This window comes from Larus michahellis, chromosome 14, assembly GCF_964199755.1.
Source record: "Larus michahellis chromosome 14, bLarMic1.1, whole genome shotgun sequence".
NCBI lineage: Eukaryota > Metazoa > Chordata > Aves > Charadriiformes > Laridae > Larus > Larus michahellis.
Window position 1 is genome coordinate 5,431,842 of NC_133909.1, and position 18,766 is coordinate 5,450,607.

Here is an 18,766-nt window from a genome sequence, read left to right on the forward strand (position 1 = left end):
CTGGTGCGGCACGTTAACGTTGTGCAAACCCCAAACCATCCTGATCCTGTTCGGGTTGGGTGATATGAGAGCATTGGTGTCCACGATGTTCGACTGCAGAGGGGCAGATGCTCCTGCTCGCGGCTTTGGTTGGTTGTGATGATGCCCAGAGATAACTCCGCAACTTGGTACTCATCCTCCTGCTAAGGATTTACGGCACTGTGCACACATGGTAGTAAGAGAGGACAGATCTACTCCGGCTCCTCTCCCCGGTGGGATGTGGCTGCTGCTGAGCAGAGTCCCGGGGGTAACCGAGGCACATTTTCGCTGGCAGTCGCTGATGGTGAGCTGGCAGCGGCGACGCTGAGCACTCCTCGCCTGTGCCAGTGCTGTCAGTCAACACCAGATTCATTTCCTCCTAATGTTGAGACACAAAATGTCAGAGCCGGGTGCAAGCTGCCAGTGATGGTGGATGCCGAGTGGGGCTGTAAGTGTGTGGAGCAGCAGGGGGGTGCCGAGGGGTTCAGTGTGGTGTCCTGGGGGGACACAGGCTTGCAGCTTCGCTCTGACAGAAACCACGAGACAGCCTTCGTTGATGGTCTTTAATCCCTGATTTCCCCGTTCCCCATAGCTCAGCTCCCTCGGGGAACGCGGGGTGGGTGAGCCTTGGCGGTGCTGCGGTCGGGCTGGTCGTGCGCCGCGCGGAGCTGGGCACTGAGGGCAGGGACCCTCCATCCCTGCCAGGACACATCGATGCTGATAGGAAGGTTTCTCTGGGTTTTTATTGTTTTTTTTGTTCTTCCCCTCTATTGGACACCTTCCCCCGGCAAAAGCCCCCAGAGAGCTCTTATCTCCCGATGGCTGTGACTCAGGCTTTTACCCTGATTGCTTTTATGAGGTTGCTGGACGGAGCTCAGCAGTCCTGGGGCTCCTGGAACTTACGTGCCCCCACATACCCCACGCGGTATTTCTAGTATTTCAGCCAAAGACTTTGTCTCGGTGAGGGTACTGAGTTGTGCTAAGTTATGTTGTGGTTTTAGGGGTCATTAAAGACAAAAAAACCCATCAGCCAGGTAGTTTTCTGGAGGGGGCCGCGTTAGAAAGTGGGCTTTTCTATGCGTATGAATCTCATGGGCTTGTCCTTAAAATTTACTTGAGCAAATGCCCGGGATGTCTGTGGGACACGTGGCCGTGGCGCGTCCCCCGGGGCGCTCGGGGCTGGCGTGCCTGCTGCCGTGGGGAGCAGCTGCCGCCCGCGTGCTGCGGATGCTGGGACTCAACCCTGCTGCTAATATTAGCAGGAACGCGCCAGAGGGATGGTCGCAGTGTTATGTGGGTGAGGTGGCTTCAATCCAATGTGAGAAGCCTCAGAGAGGGGATGTGCTTTGTGTTTGTGTGAAGCATCTCGCTTGGATTCGGGGTCTCTCCTGCCATGGGCTCCGGGATGAGTGCTCTCCTGGGCTTACACGCACGGGACGGGGCTGGAAGTCTGGGTCTGTGACTAACGGTCCCACGTGTACGAAGGTTCAATGCCTGGAAAAGGAAACGCAAAAAAGATCTTTCACGTTATATCTGGGCTCATCTCAACCCTAGGAGCGAAGCAAAGCTCCTGAACGTCAATTGTTGGATTTCCTGGGCTGTTCCAAGAAGTTATACTGTGACTAGGCTCTTCTGGTACGCTTTGTCACCAGCCCAGCGTGGGTGGAGCCAATGCTGCTCTTCCAGCTGATGGACGTAGCGCGCTGCTCCGGGGTAGCTGGTCACCTCGGATATCCTCAAAGACAAGCTTTACAGGCACTTCGGAGAGTTTTCTTTCTTTTCCGTTCTTTCTATCTCTGTTTCTGAACCTGAGACAAAAGGATGGGGTGGATGGGAGTTTTCTGCCAAATCAGCTGCGGTGGGAGAGGTGGGAGCCAGGGGAAGGTGCTTGTGCGAAGGCAGGGGTTGTGTCTTCCCTAGCAGAAGTTGTATCTTCTCCAGCAGAACTGTCCTTTTATGCGTAGAGTGGAAAAATTGCATCTGCCTGGTTTCAGTAGTGGAGACCTGCAGTTGTGTATTGTTTTTTGTTTTGTTTTTTTGTTTGTTTTTTTTTCTTCCTCCATGTATATTTAGTTCCTTGGGAATAAAAAGGTTGTGAGGGAGCGGGAAAGGGAAGAACAGGACGTGGATCTCTCCGTCCATGTGAGCTGTGCTCTGGGGATAGCCTCTGGTCCTGGTTAGGATGTAGGATCATCCAAAGGTCGTTGTTTATAGTCATTTTATGCAAGGAGGGCTGGGCTGCGTGTCCCTGGGGACGGGCAACCACTGCAGCATGGAGCAGAGTGTCCTTGGCTCTGTGTCAGCGTGGAGGGTTTCCAGTGTTGGCTGGTACAGGTCAGCTCTTGCTGCCCATTTGAGATCCATCTTGGGCAAAGTGAGCACGGTGTTGCGCTAATCCTAAGGAAACGTTTCAAAAGTGGCTGGATGGGAAGGGATAGGGAGAAGATGAGTCTTTACACCAGGGCCAGGGCAGCTACTTTGGCTGTGCAAGCGTACTGCTGGTGCCTGGAGGTAAGTCAAAGTTTTGGAGCACGTGCACCATACTGGCTCTTCCGAGTACTCACCAGTCTCTGAGATCTTGGTAGCATCTGTTCTTTAGTAAGAAGCTCACCTAAAATATAATCATTCTCCAGCTTTACTCTTTGCTCTTCACCTGTTCATGGCTTATGGCAGTGGGGTGTGTAGGAAGTATCTCTAGAACGTGTTGAGTCATGCCTAATGCATTGGAGTGACCGTGTCTACATCTCTTGGCCAATGCATGCCAGCAAACCTGCTGCTAAGTGAGAGTCCTGGCACCGCCGGGTGTCCTGTGGCCGCACTATCTGGGTGCTGGTTTATTTTCTATTTTGCAGCCCTTCCTTGCAGGGAGCTGCTCAGCCTGTTTTCCCAGGAGCCAGGACCCAGACAGCAGCCGCAAAAGCCTGGACTGGGACTTGTCATAAATCCAAAGACAATAGTGGAGACTTCAGAGCCCATAATCACTCCAGATATTCATGTTTCTAGTTCTGATACTTGATATTTAAGGCAATGTCTTTCTGCAGGACCATTATGCAGGCACTTTCCCTCTCCTAACCTCCCTCCCTCCCTCCTGCTGCAGTGAGCTCTGGCACCTTCTTGGTCTTTAGAGGTGGAACATGGAAGTAACAAGCCAAGTGACCCTAAATCCTGGTTAAGCTTGTTTGAAGCCTCTGAAATGAGTCGATGGGTCTGAGTCTGGTTCCTGATGGGGATGTGCCCATCCTGGGGGGATCGGGGTCCATCAGGGGAACTCTTCATGGGACAGGGGTGTGCTGTCACGCCCTTCAGCACGGAGCTAGGGTTGTGTCCTGGCCACCTCTCGTTTCATACCTGCAGGATATTATTTGGTCTTGGCACTTCTCTGCTTTACTTATGGAGGCATCAGCAGTTTGCACCCACTGCTGTGCGGGTGCAGGAGAGCCCTTCTCGCTCCTGTCCCTGATGCTCAAACGGGGCCGGTGAGGAGTAGCCCTTGGGAGACGAAAGGGTTTATTCTTACCTTCAGCTTATTCTGAAAAGTGGCCCTGAGATTAATGAGAGCTCTTATCTCCCGATGGCTGTGACTCAGGCTTTTACCCTGATTGCTTTTGTGAGGTTGCTGGACGGAGCTCAGCGGTCCTGGGGCTCCTGGGGACACCTTCAGAGTGGTGACCCGGGTGGAGGGTCCGTCCAAGCTGGCTCTTGGCTGGTTTGCATGCTGAAAGGTGAGACATCATGGGTGCCAGGGCTGTCCGTCCCTCTGCATCCTCCCAGCGCTGCAGCAGATGCCCTGTTGCTGGCACCCAAGTTAGGGCAAGTTGGGGTGGGGTACCAGCCTGTTGCCTGGGTGTAGGCACTGCCGATGTCCTGTGGATTTGCAGGGCAGGGGACACCATGACCACATCAGTCTGTGCCGCCATCTTCCCTCAGTAGAGGTGGCAGTTTGAGTAGGCATCACAAAATTGTACGGCCCCTTGCTCCTGGTGGGTTGGGTGCTCTCCCGCTTGTCCCAACCCAGGGGGTCACGGCAGGGGTCAGTGGTGAGGACGTCTGAACACAGCATCATGCTGGCACTGGTCTGCTGGACTGGTTTGGGAGGGAAGGAGCGCTGTGAGGAACTGGGGTTGGAACTTCAGTCTTTCTTTCATCTGGTTATTGGAAGCGCAAATATAGGGAAATGTGAAAAGGATGGATTTTTTTTTTTTTTTTTTAAAGCATGTTTAGTTTGCCAGGGAGGAGGAAGAAGCAGCGGTCTGCTCTCTGCCAGCCGTCAGGGCGTTTGGACAAGTGCTCGCGTTGCGGTGCCGGGTGTCCCCTCCAACAGAGATGCCAGAGCTGGCTGCAGTGGCACCGGCAATCAGCGGGTGGCACAGGCAGCGCTGTGGGCCTGAATGGCTCCTGGCCCCCTCCTTCAGCCACTCTTACTAATTTACCCCTTTCTGTAGCTTTTTAACCAGCATCTTGCAACACCACCCATCAGAGCATCTCCTCAAACTGAGACTTAATCACTTAATGATTTAATCACTTAGTCCCCGAATCACCGAGGCTGGTGGCCCACCTGAGCCACTCTCGAGGTGCCCTGTGTGGGTGCTGGGAGTCGTGACGCGTGGGGATGGTGTATGGGTGCTTGTGGCTTCCTACACCCCCTTTGGAGATGCCGCGTTTGCTCTTCACCCTTTCCAGCTCTGGCACCCACCAAGCCAGCCCCGAGGCTGACAGCACAGGGCGATCCAGGGTCTGTGAGACCATCTGCATCATACTTTTGCCTTCTGGGTGATAATTTGAAGGCATTTTAGAAATATTAGCGAACCAAATCAAATCTGTAAGTCCCCTGGGAGGCGCAGAGAAGATTTATTTCTCTCCTTCCTCCTCCCCTTGTGAAAGGAAACTGGAGCACAGACTGAAGGCAAAAGCTACAGAGAGCCAGTAATGCAATCTGCTGGGCTGGATACCCTGTATTTTATGTAATTTTCTGTACAAGTATGAAATTAATATAAGGGATGTAAAATATACTGGTCTGATCTGGAAGCATTTTGCTGAGGGTCAATGGTTATATAAACCAAAGTGTAATGGAGTATCAAAGCTAAAACCTTTCTAGAACTGCATTATAGGGACTGGAAAGCTGGGATTTTGGAATTAATCTGAGTGTGGATTTTATTTTTTCTATTCTTAGTCCCAACTTTGCTTTTGCCTGTTCATTTCTTGTAAATGAGGGTTTGCCGTGTCACTCTCAGTCTTTCTTTGTAGCGTACTGCGTGTCAGTGAAAAGCTGCTTGAGAAGCTTCAGAGTCCAGAACTTGCGTTTATCCCCAAATTTCCTCCATAACTCAGCTCTCGGTACCGTTGGCGCAGTTCAGGAAGGCACTGCCTGTTGACAGCACGTTGCCAGCGTTACCGTCTACACGCGATTTGCGTCAGACCGTGAAACCTGTTGCAGCTTTTCTTGAATGCTGTTTGTAAAGTTGGAAAAAGGATTTATTTGTGTATAAATCATTCGTAGCCTAACCCAGAATAGTGTGAGAGTCCTGCGACAACAGCAGATTGTTGTTATATTTGTATATATGTATTTATATGTATGTATTGCAACAAGTTTGGTTTATTGGTAAAAGGAAGGTGTGAAACCTCCTGGCGCAAGCACAGAGAGGGGATCCAGCAACCCCGACTTCTCTTCTCTCTTACACTGGATGACTGGTAGCTTTGGGAAATGTGCTTTTAGAGTTTCCTGCCATCATTTCTCCAGGTGTAAGAGGGGATCTGAATTTCTTGGGCTGTTTTGAAGCTGTTAGTGCGCTCGCAAAGCCCTGCCAACGTGTGTAGCATCACTTGCTGCCCGCCCTGCCAGTGAATTTCCCATCTCAGCCCCACGTTTTTGACCCCCACGGAGGGGCTTGATGCACTTGGCAGCACCTTCTTGTTGGGGATGGGATAGAGATGTCCTGCTCTGGCCCTGCAACAAGGGTGCAGCTCCCTTCCCCTCCTGCTGCAGGAGCTTTTGGTTAAATATACAGTGTATATACGCCCTATAGATACATGAAGAACATCCAGCTTGTCCCTATAACTGAGCCTTTGGTTCACTAAAATGCATCCACCTCTATTACGGATGGTGGCAGCTATTCAGCGGCATCACGGATGGTGGGTTTGGATAAGCCAAACCCAGGTGGCCCCGCGGTAACATGGGCGAACACGCTCTTTGCATTTGAGTTGGGCCAGAAAACCGCCATGAGCATCCTGCTGCCTGGTGACAGGGGTCTGGGAAGCTTTAAGGGCCGTGAGCGGTTAATGCTGCGTTGGGTTTCCAAGAGCTCCTTGAAAGATGAGACCTGCAGCCTCCCCCTCTTTCCTCCCCGGGAACAGGAGGTGACCATCTGGTAGCAGTTTAGAGAAAGTCAGCGCTCTCAAACGGTACCATTGTATCGTGTGAAATAACGGGGCGCCTGGCTGCCCTACTCCCATAAGGCTCTTATGTGTCGAAAAACCCAAGAAAAGCTTTCCCTGCTTAAGCAAGCAAGCAACCGTAACCCCTGGGTTACAGAAACCACTTGAGGGGCAGAGGATGTTTAATGGGAAGCAGTTGGGCGCTGCGGCCGCCGCGGAGCCCGAGGCTCCGGTTGCGAAGCGGGTCCCGGAGGAGCCAGCATCCCTCGCTGTTTATTTTGGTCTCCTCCCCAGCTCCATGCATAGAGGTTTCCTTGTATAAAGCATCCCCTTGACTGTTACTTGGGGTATTCTGTTTAAAAAGGGAAGAAAGAAGGAGCAGATGTTCCCTCGTTGACCCACCGTGGGTCCCATGGGGTGCCAGGAGCAGGATGAGATGCAGTGTAACCCCGGTGATTCCCACCGGCAGACGTGGAGCCCTTGGGCAGGAGCCAGAGCCCTTCATGGCATCTGGGTGCCCTTGGCCTGGCTGGGACCCCCAGGGAGGGACTCATCTTCTGGGAGAGGAGCGTGTAGAACCGAGGCCCCAGCCGTGCCACTTGCTCGTGACTTCTCCGGAAAAATCTTGGCTGTCGTATGAGCTACTGGGGTTTGAACCAGACCTCTGCCCCTTCCTCCCAATCTGCAAGATCCCTAAAGAGCAGCTTTAACTGGTGGCGTGTGACCTGCTTGTGCCTGGCCGTGGGGTGACCGGGAGGACGCAGTGGCCACGCCGAGCAGACATCCCCAGCGCCGCAGCACAAGATAGAAGGACGCATAAATATTTTGCTACTTTTCAGGCCCTGTGCTTGCTTGGGGAGCGTTCGAGCTGGGGATGAAGACATGCATTTCTTGCCCCAAAGCGCCTGGCTGGCAGGGACCACGTTTGGGTCAAGACTGTGGGTTTTTAGGAGCTGCTGCCATTGCGCAGAGTGGGCAGAGCTGCCTGCAGCAGGTCCGTCTCGCAAAGCCCACGCCTTCCCTGTCTGCCAGGATTCATAGTGGTGTTTTTTCAAAGCTGGCCTTGCCTGGCTGGCCCTGCGGAGCGGAGCTGCGGCTTGGGGATGCTGAGCCAAACCCAGCTGCCTCGAGAGCTTTGCAAAGGTCTGGTCCCCAAAGTGACACCCCAGCAAGCGGTTCCCAGGCCAGGGACGATGGTTGCAGGCAGAGGCTGGCAGGGGTGGGGGTTGCATCCAAAAGGAAGCACTTGGAAATCTTGTTTGAGGGGATCTGGGGCTTTCCCTGCTGTGGGAGGGGAGCTGCTGCCTTCGGTGATGGCAGATTGAGCTGGAGCTGCCTGAATTGGTTTGGAATCGGTTAAAAGGAAGCGCATGTCGGCGGTAACACCGGTTTGTGCTCACACCCCTGGCAGAGGCACCTCCAGAGGAAGAGGAGGAAGGGCGATGCTCGGCACCTCCGCCTCTTTCCCTGCCAGCTGTATCCGACACCGGCCAGCAGATCGGATGCTGCTGGTGGGGCTGGGGAAGCCCTGCTAGGGCCGAAAAATCCCCTGGAAAGTACAGTGGGGATAACCTGCAGCATGGCCATCCCAGACCCTGCTCAGGACAGGGATACCTTGGTCCAGGGTGTCAGGGCCATGTGGATCCAGAGCCCCACGGGGACCTGGAGTGTTACCCGTGAGTGCTGGCGTTGGGACCCCGGCGTGGCGCGGTGGGCACGGGATGTGGGGCCCCGCGACGCTGCCCTGCCTTCGGCTCCTGTTGTTGTAAGGAATACGCCAGCTTCCCCGCAGGAAGCCGGGAGGAGGGTCATCTGGAGCAGAGGCTGTTTACTTTCCTTTCTTGGCTCTGGGCAGGAGAGGCTATTTTTAAGCTTTTTCTCTTTTTTTGTTTTGCTTCCTGAGGTCCTTTTCTCTTCTCTGTGCAAGGAGCGATAGAGGCGATACAGAGCAGGGGAGCTGAGGGCCAGCGTCACTGGAGGTGGCATCCCTGAGGACTGTGCTCATGGCAGCGGGTCTCAAAAGTGGCGACACAAACCCTGTGGGTCACAGTCCCTCACTTTCTTGTTCATGGGATGTTTGACCTTCTCCAGGCCACACTGGACTCAGGGTAGTGGCCAAAAGTGCCGGCAGGACAAGCTGGGTACCAAAATCCCCATGCAACCAGAGGCACGAGATGGAAATCCCATCCCGCAGAGAGCCCCGGGTGGGAAAGCTCTTGGGTTGTCCCCAGGCAAATTGGTGACACCATTGGGGAGGGAATGCCTCTGGGACCTGGGAGTCCTCATGATTTTGCTGTCAGAAACTGTGCTGAGCCATTTCCAACCCTCCCTTGGGGTGAGGGTTCCTTGCACAGCCCCTCGTTACCCCTTACTGCCTGTCGGGGCCACAATGCTGGCACGGGAGGCATCATTTTGGATGGCTTGTGTCTCCTGTGGCTGTAAATCGTGGGTTTGCAGCTCTTCCTTAGGTTTTTTTGAACCCCTTTTTGTCTGGGCTTTGACCTTTTTATCCTTTTTGCAGTGGGGCCCAGAAAGACCTGGAGAAAAGCCACGTACGGGTGTTGTATTCAGTCCAGCCCTGCAATAAGCGCAGGGGGTGGCTGTGGTCCAGAAGGACCACGCTGGTGGTGTTGGGCAGGTTTATCCCCGGCTTGGGGCACTTGGAGAGGTTTTAGGTCAAAAGATAGGGCCATGCAGAGCAGCTCCAGTATTGCCATCGAGTGAGCCACCGCCCGGTCACTGATGCCACCGTTGCTTTTGGCAGTAGCAAGCGGCAGAGGGACTCAAAGGAGCTGAGATGGTGGAAGTGGTTCATGCAATGAACCCTGGAGGTCAGGGGGCTGTTTGAATCCAAAGCTCGTTATGGGGTCAGGAAGAAATCCCCAGGTTTTCAGAAATTTTCAGGGGGATGTTCATTAAGGAAAGATGCTCGCCAGCGTTTCCTTTGCTATCGGGTTCCTTGAGAGCATTTACTTTCAACCTCTTCCTCCAGACACATCTGTCATGAGGTTATTAGGCTGTTTTGTTGAAGGGAATAAAATGAGGCTGAGCTGGCTGGAGGAGTGACGAGCAGGTTTAAAAGCTTGACGTGGGCAAAATCGAGATCCCATCCATCAGGGAGCGCCTGGCCTGGCCGTGTCCTCCGCTGCTCTCCCCTGCCCGCCTTTGCTCGAGGCTGGGGGAAAGGCTCCCCATTTGGTCATCCCTTTGTTTTCCTGTAAAATGCAAACTGGTGCATTGTTTTAAACATGGGATTTGGGGGAAAAAATAGCTAAAATATTACTTTCTGAATTAAGGGTGTGATGGGGAAGGAAAACAATAGAAAAGTCTGTGCTGGAGAGTGTGAGCTCCAGCTCAGTTTTTGGTGGCCTGAGAGTTATGGACATGTCGGAACAGCTCTCAAGAGCGGGTTGGTTTTTTTTTTGAATGAATTGTTCTGGGGGTGCTGAGAACTGAGACTTAGACACAGAGCAGGAGATGTGCTGAGCACAGAGCACGGGGCAGAGATTCCCGCAGGGAGCATCGCGCCTCTGCAGGCCAGTGGTGGCGTGGCTGAGAGGGCTCCGTGGGATGCAGATAACAGCAGGTAAAATGGGGGGGAAAAAAATCTTTATCTTTCCTTACTGCCTCCTGCCCTCCTCCTACCAATGTCTGAATATTTTTGGGATGCAGGACAGACCATTTCATCACTAAGTGCCCTTCATGAGGCCCTTCCTGCGTTTTACATGGTGGATGTTACGTGTTGTATTTGGGCGCTTTCCTCTCTTCACAGCCGTAACGCGGTCGTGGTGCCGTTTTCCATCAGGTTAATGCTGAGGGTGGATCGTCCTGTGCCGTCCCTCCCTGCCCACGCCAGCCGGGACCCCCTCCCCGGGAGCCCGTCCCAGGCACCTGTCGCTTCCCGGCAGTTCCCCTGCCGGGGTCTGAACCACAGCTGGGAGATGTGGGTACGTGTCTGTGCCCGTGTCTGTTCCCATGTCTGTCTGTCCCTGCCATGGAGGGGCTCTTGAGAGGGGTCGCTAATACAGAGCATCCTGGGGAGGGTCCGGTCCCAGCCCCTGCAATGCCCATTCTGGCTGCTTTTGGAGCCTGGTGTTGATATTTAACAGTTTCTGGGTTTTCCCCCCAAAAAGGGAAAGCAGCCCAAAGCTTGTATCCTAACACTTCAACCCCTGTGTGCGTCCTTGTTGCGTGGCTTGTCCGACATGCGAGCTCCAACTCTGAGGGTCTTGCTTCCTTCACCATCTCCTTTGGGACCCCTTGGAGCTGCTTCCATGGGATGGAGCCACCGCTGTCCCCAGGATGGCAGTAGCCACGTCTGCTGCCTGCCCTGGCCGGAGCGAGGGGCGGTGATTGTCAGCACCTGCGTTTGCAATGTGCTGGTGGAGCAGAGCCGGGGCGGCTGCCACGTGGACAGCCCCCTGTCCCGCCGGCTGGAGCTAGCCTAACCAGGTGGCTTCTCTCGGCAAATGGATGTGTCTGAGGGGTGAAGGGTCCCCAGGTCCCCAGATGCCCTGGTCCTGCACTGCCAAGGGGTTGGAGCGGCCCCATGGAGCAGAGGAGGTGCATCCCACATGGTGGCTCTTCTCCAGCTGCACCCCAGGGGTGGCCAGGGCTGGGTGGACATCCCGGGACGAGGGAAGGCTCTGCTCCAGTCTCTCCCTCCAGCTCCTGGTGTCCTGTCTGATCTCGAGCCCAGGTTTTTAAAGGCTAAATCTCACTCATCTTATCCTGTCGATGTGAAGGATGGCGGTCTCGTTACTGATGCTTGTGCTGGTCGTTAGCAGCATGGCTGTCATCACGCTGAGGCTGTCACCACGCTGGCTCAGCCTCGCTTCGTGGGGGCTGCTTTGGGACCCCAGGGCTGTGCCTCATCCTGCCCAGACCCTGTGCCTGCCTGGGCGCTGGGGGGCAGGGGGTGTATGGGCAGCCCATGGCATTTAGATGGGATCCGACAGTGGTTCTCTGTGTTTCCCCCACCCTTCCCGTGAAGTCCAGCCCTTTGTTTCCCCCTGGCTGGCTCCTGCGTGGAGCGGGGGGTCTCCTGGGCTTAAGGGCATCTGCTTCTTTCAAGAGGCCTGGCTGGAGTGGGGTGGGAAGTGCTGCGTGGGGGACACGGAGATGTCCAGGTGTGAGCCAGGACATGGTCAGGCAGCTACTGGCCCTTGACTGTGTGGCTGGGATGGGAGCATCACTCCACGGATGGAGGCTTCCTTTGGTGATGCTTTGTGCCCCCAAGCTGAGGGTCTGACACCAGCGTCCACCAGGTTTCCTTAGACACGCTCTTGGCTTTGGGGGTTTCATTCTTATGTAGCTCTGTGTGCTGAGGGGCACCCGCGTGATGGGCAGAGCCGAAGGATGGGCACCCCTCTGCGTGCTGTCCTGCTGCGCGGGGTGACCTGCGCGTCCGCTCCACTGCGGCTGAGAGCGCGGGGCTGGATCCTGCGCGGGGCTGGCGTTGGGGCTCGGCGAAGGCAGGACTCCTGCCTCTTCAAGCGTAAATGGGATGTTGCATCCGTCTCTCTTTGCCTCCTTACTTCCCTGTTGGTAAAATGGGGATGCTGCTGCTGCTTAGATTTTAGGATGTCCCTCCCAGTTGGCTCCTTCCTTGCATCAGAGTCCCATGTCAGGGTTTTCAGAGCACTTCGGTCTTTGGCTCGGGTGATCTCGAGGTTTAGTTTTTAAGGATATGAGCTTCAGTGGCTGCCACCCTTGGTTTTGTTGATGCATTTATATGGCTTTGGTGCTCTCCTGGGATTGTTTTCCCGTTCCCAACTTGGATTTTGCTGGCAGCCCTCACCGGGAAGCCTGTGTTTATCTGCGCATCCTTCGGATGTGAGAGGGAAAGGGAGGTGTTGGGAGTTGGATGGCTGAATGGCTGGCTGCCCCAAGTCCTGTGCCGTGCTCTGCTCTGCCGTGCCGCCATGGGGCCCTCTGCTCCCCTCTGAGCACGTGTGGGGCACGGGTGGGATGGAGGGCAGCGTGGGGGTGGTTTCTGCTCTGGGGTTGAATTTTCTGGCCCTTCTTCCACCTTTGTTACTGGGTTTGTAACTTGCCAGAAGAGGCAGAGCCTGGTCCTCAGCCCCCACCTGCATTAAATGGGGTTATGAACCCTCAGGTGGAAGAGCAGGAGCGGGGTTATGGGCCTCAGGCAGCGTCTGTAAGTGTCTCTTGAGATGCTCAGGTGGATGGTAACTAAATTCTGAACTCCTTTTTGTGTTTTTTAGCTCTGAAAAGATCTTTTGAGGTCGAGGAGGTAGATCAGTCTTCAAATTCCTCCACCCCACAAAGACGGACCCCGAACACTCTCCTCAGGTCCACCGTGTCCAGCTCCACACAGAAGTTTCAGGAACTCGGCGCCAGGAATTCGGAGCCATCCGCCCGACATGCGGACCCTGCAAGCCAAAGATCACCCAAGCCCGCTCTGAGGAGAGTGGAGCTCTCTGGACCCAAACTGCCCGAGCCGGTGTCCAGAAGAACAGAAATCTCCATTGACATCTCATCCAAGCAGGTGGAGAACTCCACCTCAGGGTTGTCGAGGTTTGGCCTCAAAAGAGCAGATGTGCTGGGGTACAAACCCCCTGAGCCCACCCCAAGGAGGACTGAGATCACCCTCGGCAAGCCCCAGGAGCCGGGTCTCCGTAGGGTGGAGGCGCCACCATCAAAGATCCCCGAGATGCCCCAGCGAAGAGCTGAGACGGCCAATGCTCCTGTGCCCGACACGGCTACCAAGCGCGTGGAAATTCAGGTAGCGAAGGCTGCCGAGGTCCCAGCCCCACCGGCACGGCAGGCGGAGAGCTCAGAGCCTCCCCTGGCCCCCCAGCCTCCCCAGGCAGAGCCAAAGCCACAGCCGGCGCTGATGGAGAGCCCACCAAAGAGAGAAGAAGGTGAGTAGAGCTCCAGGGAGCTGCTTGGGTGAAACGTTGGCTGATGTCTTTGTCCCTTGGTGCGGGGATGCCGAGCGTTGTGTGCTGCTCTTTCGGCTCCGGTGGTGATGCCTTTTGAGGCAGGTCTTGGGTCTGTGTCTACATACGTGGCTGTTATCCTTGGGTTTATCCTGGCTGAAAGAGCTGTCAGTTTGAGTAAAAAACGCTATCGAGCCTATAAGGAAATTAAAAAGATAATGCCAAAAGCCTGGGTGCTTGCAGAAAATGACACTTGTGCTAGCTCAGGCCGCGCGTGTGGACCCACCCGCCTGTGCAGCATCTAGAGAAGCCTCTGAGGTGCTGGAGAGGCGGTGGCTGTGGAAGCGTTGCTGCGATGGCTTGTTGTTTAGTGTTGTTGCTAATGGTTGTGGAGCAGAAACCGCCTCTTCATTAGCAGGAGTCAGGGGTTTTTTGGCCATGGAGCCAAAGTCTAATAACGTCATGGACCAGAGCCACTATTAAACTGGAGCCCTGGCTTATATTAGCTCTATCTTGTTTTCAATTAATCCCATATTAAAGCCAGTTTCCCTCCCCCGCTAGCCATCATTTATTCTCCCTGATGTTTTGGAGATATTTTTTTCCCCCGCTCTTCTGGCCTGTTAATTATTTTTCCCTTCCCCATCACCCACGAGCTCTCCCCTGCAAGGGGTGCAGCGGTCAGTTGGAGGGCACCACCTCCCCATCCCACCCTCCGCCTCTCCCCGGTGGTTCTGGGATGGTGTGCGGTGGCCGAGCCAGGACCTGGGAGGTCCATACCTGGCCCTGAAGCTGGACCACGTGCCCTTGTCTCGCCCCACCGTGGGATGGTCCCCTGTTCCATCTCCTCTCCCTGGCCACAGGGCAGTAGTGGGGTCTGTGGACAGGCTGGCTTTCGGTGCGTGCACATGATCTAAAATCAAATCAGGAGTCAGTGGTGGAGCTGATACCAAACCCATGAGACTTGAGTGGGTTTCTCTTGCTGTACACATGTATGGCTTTGGTGTGGCTTTTCCGAGTTGGGTTTTAAAGAGTGGACAAACACCTCCAGCTTGTAGCAGGTTGGTCCATCTCCAGCTGGGCACGGCTGAGCTCTAAGACCCATCCCAGTGATGGGGTCAGCCCGGGCCTCCCAGCTGTCCCCAGCCGCCGTGTGCGTGGTGCCCAGGAGGCCCATCATCTCCCGTGGGTGGGTGTTCGGCCTCGTCCTGCTGGGTTTGGGCTGCTCTGAGCTTCCCAAGCTCAGAGCCACAGATGGTTGGGCACTTTAAGAGCAGAAGTTCATCTAAGCTGCTGAATCCCCCAGCTGCCTGGGAGGGAGAGGGAGGGCTCTTTGCATCAAAAAGGGCTCCAGAAGCACAGGACAGCTGCTGGGGATGAGTTTTACCCAAGAGCCCAGCTGTCTGGGGTCTGCCTTGGAGGGCAAGCCAGCCCTCGGTACTGGTACAAAAGGAGCTTTCAGCCCAACTGCCTCCAAGAAGAGCCAGGAGACAAAGTAGAAGGGGTAGGGAGGGCTCTGGGTCCTTCTCCCTCCATGTCAGCACAGGCGTACAGCCCAGAGTCCCCTTCCCGGTTGTCTCCAACCTCCTCTGTCACTGTCACTCGAGGTTGCCCTGGGCTACTCTCATGAAGAACCCATTTCAGGGCGCTCCTCCCTGTGGTCCACAACAGCCACCCTGGGGTGATGCTGGACGGGTGGATGGCATCTCTCCTTGTCACCGGCATAAGCCTGTGGAGAAGTTTTGGGGAGGCTGCACAGGCACGCTCAGGGAGCCCTGTGGGTGGGTGCAGGCACGTTGCCGACACTTGCCAGCTCCACTGCAGCACTGGCCCCACCACAACCCCCCGGGTGGAAACGTTGGCTCCCTGATGCCTGCAGCAGAGATAACATGCGGCGTGAAGTCCTGCTCCCTCTCGCTGCTCCCAGGGTTTGGGGCACCCAAGAGATACTCTTGTGGAACGGGCCACCCCTCGATCCCCTGGCTCGATGGCTCCCCAGTGCAAACAGCTTGAGCAGGGGATGCAGGCAGCTGCCTCCAGCTGCCCCCAGCCTTGTGCTGGGACTTGCCTTCCCCCAGCTGCTGGGCTCAGCTGCCTTCCCATTAACCCCTCGTCCCGCTGCCAAAGGTATGCAGGAGAGCGTGTTGTGCAGGAAGAGGCCGGTTGGAGGAGAAGGGCAATCGCCAAGAGCTCGGCAGTTCAGAGCAAACCACAAAGGAAAGGAGTAATTATAGTGCTGAACTTTATTAGGACGACGCGGCTGGTGGCATGGGCTGAGCCTGCTCCGGAGCTGTGGTTCTCAAGGTGGGAGGAGGTCAGGAGGTGTCTTCGTGGGACAGAAGAGCAAGAAATATTCCTCCCCATCCCTGTTCTCCCTGTCTGAATCCTTCTCACGCTCTCCTGCACTCCTTGGGGAGCACTGGCTGCGGTTTTGATGTTGAGTCGGGCCATTGGTGATAGGGAGGTGCACATCACGGGTGCGATGCAGCACTGCACCAGTGTCCTGGGCAAAGCTCGACTTCGTGTCCCCAAGGTGGCTGGTGCTCCCCAGCTGGGACAAGAAGATGTGGTGGGACAACCAGGCAAAGTGGATTGCTATAGTCGGAGTTGTCCAGAGAAATCTGAGCAGGGCTGTGCAGTGGGTGTAGGCAAGGGGAGAATATACAAAGGGCAGAAAGAGGCCCAAGGACTTAAAAATAAACATTAAAAAAAAAAAAGGTGAGGGGAAGTGCTGTTTCTGAACTCGCAGCTTCGGACGCTGCAGGAGTCTGACTTCGCTGTGTAGGACTTATCAAATCTTAATATCCAAATATGACCACCCGTGGGTGGTGATAACCCCTCCCGAGCTCCGGCTGTGGGCAGCGGTTTGCTCCAGCACTGGAGTTGCTGGTCCAGGCTGGAGCTGGTGGCCGTGGCCATTCCCCCCTTGTGCCAGTGGGGCAGGTCTGAGCAGGGCATGCGGTGCCCATGCCAGCATGGCCGGAGCTGGATCCTCCCAGTAGCACTGTGCTGCGGAGCCAGCGTGGCGGGAGGGGGCTGAGGTGGGTGGCTGTGCCCCCGGCTGATGTCCCACCACCTTTGCCTGGCACCTGGGTCCTGCTTCAGTGCCCCTTGCTGGTGTTGCAGCCGGTGGGGTGCTGGCTTTCTCAGCCCCCATCTCCTCCTGCTTCTGACACTCTTCTTCCTCCCTGGCTTGTTCAGGAGCAACAGCTTTGTCTGGGATGTCCCCCCCCCGGCCCTGGGCAGGGTGGCAGCCCTACCAGTCTCCATTCCACTGCGGCTGAGCGAGGCTGCCTGGGCGAGGACAGGGGAATCGTAGGAGCAGCAATACTCCATCCAGAGACATCTGCTGGCCCTTGGCAAAGGAGGGATATTAAGGGCTTCTCCCCAGCTGGATGCGGGATGGGTGAATCCCTGGGGAGAACGGCATCAAGTCCATCGTGGCTAATCCTGCTGCATCCTCCTGCCTCAGCATCCCCTTCCACTGGTGCCCCCCGTTGCCGATGCTGGTGTTGTGCACGTGTGGTTGAACGTCCTGTTCCTGTGGTGTTCTTCATGCCTTGCAACCCGGTGGTGGTCGGGGCTGGGAGGAAAGACATTGTTGGTCCAAGAAAAAGTTAATGTTTTCCACTTCAGTTTAATACTTCGTCTCTGCTCCCCCCAAACCTGAACTGGTTTGTATTTGGGGCGAGGGCTCCGTTCTGGGATCTCAGGTGATGGATTAGAAGCAATCCCAGATGCGAAGTGAAAGCTGGTTTAGTCTGATGATCCTTTTTGTCTCCGCACAAGCTGCTGTGGTCATGTTGCCCGTGGCCCCGTGGCCGGCATGCTGCCAGCAGGGCCGGTTCTGCACCGCAGCTCTGCTGCCAGCTCCTGCCCTCGCTTCATTTTCCTGCTCTTGGCAACCGGTAGGACCACGGTTCTCCTCCCCAGTGGTCCTCTCTTGCAAGGATGCTCTAGAGCTTGCTTAGGTAAATCAAGGCAGATACAATGAATAATGGGAACGCTCACGTAAAACAAGGACTCCACCTTCCTCTGCAGCAGCCGTGTCCTACCACGGAGATGTGCAAAACCATCTGAACCATCGCTGAGCTTTCAGCTTTTTTGGAGCCTTTGTCCCATCACTGCCTGATGGGACAGGCACACAGGGCACCAGGCACCTCATAAAAAGCAGCAGGGTCCCCCCCTCCTATTTTGCTGCAGAACAAGCAGAATGGCATCAGGAGAGTGAAGCAATTCAACTTCTTCATTCTTTTTTCCAGCCTTGGGCCCCTGTGGAAAGTCTTTTCTTTAGAACTTGCTGTTTTAGAGGCTCCCGTAGAGTTGAGCTAAAATTAAAAAAATTAAAAAATACCAAAAAAAAAAAAAGAAAACTTTGAGATCCACTGGGCTCCTTGCAAAGGCTGTATCTGAAAACCAGGAACATGTTGCTTTGTGCTGGGGAAGCTGCGGTGGGGGCTGCAGCCTGGTGTCCCCCCCCAGCCAGCCTGAAGCCTCCATCCTGCCGTGGACACCAGGGTTGGAGAAGCAAAGCCACCCGAGCCTTGGGGGTGACTTTTCTTCTGTGCTGTCCTGCAAGGAGGACGCCGAGCACGGGGCCGGGCTGCCTTGCTGGAGCTGGGGGTTAGAGAGATCTGGATGAGGATTAACACGGCGACGCTCCCCGCGATGAAGAGGCCAGGGCTGAGCGGAGACGCAGTGAGTAATCATTTCCAGCTCCCCGAGCTGCGCTGCCATTTGACTGTGCAAAGAGATTAAAGCTGTAGGGAAACATTTCCTTAAAACCAGCTGACGTATTTGGGCTAGATTACGGGTAGTCTTATTTTTTTGTTGTTGTTATTATTTTTAATGGGAAAGCGCCTACAGCCTGAGATACCAAATGGAGGGGCTGAGTGGGAAGCGCAGAGTCCCGGTCCATGCAGTCGGGTGCCAAAAATGAGATAATTTGGAAAAATGGAAACCTGCAGCGCCAGTGACTTGGAACGAAGGAGCGGGAGCATGAGCAGAGGAGACGATCGTGTCCCATCGTGGAGACGCTGCCTGATCCGGGAAGCCACGTGCGTGGCCTCCTGCCTGCCTGGGGAGGAAAAAAGGTGCTTTCTGCTTTCTCCCTCCCACCATATGCGCCTTTAGGGGTGTATTTTGGGCACTGAGGGTGTCAGGAAGGAGGCCTGGTGATGTAGATGTGATGGTACTTCTGCTGCACATCTTTGCCCCCCAGGAAAGTTGTTCTCAAACTGATTATATCGTGTTCAGCTCTGGTCACGTTGGTGTTCATGTGTCCCCTTCTTTGCGTCTGCGTGGGCACAGTTTATCTGGATGCCATCACTGTCACCACGCAGGGTACATCCCGGGCAGCGAGCCTGCTCACCCCCAGGTTCCATCACAGGCAACCAGACCCCCCAGGCACAATCACACAGAGAATTCCTAATTCCTTTGCTCCGTTGGAAGTCCCTGGGGGCCCATAGGAAAAG

The 18,766-nt window shown here is 55.2% G+C and overlaps 1 protein-coding gene across 4 annotated transcripts in view; it reads left to right on the forward strand.

The window, feature by feature from the left end:
• The window catches only part of SEPTIN9 (septin 9), a 143,682-nt gene that overhangs the window by 70,261 nt on the left and 54,655 nt on the right, over positions 1–18,766 (forward strand). For all 4 annotated transcript variants that reach the window (XM_074607563.1, XM_074607561.1, XM_074607565.1 and 1 more), the window contains one exon: positions 12,618–13,277. In XM_074607563.1, the coding sequence (XP_074463664.1) occupies positions 12,618–13,277 (660 nt within the window). The remainder of the gene's footprint in view (positions 1–12,617; positions 13,278–18,766) is intronic.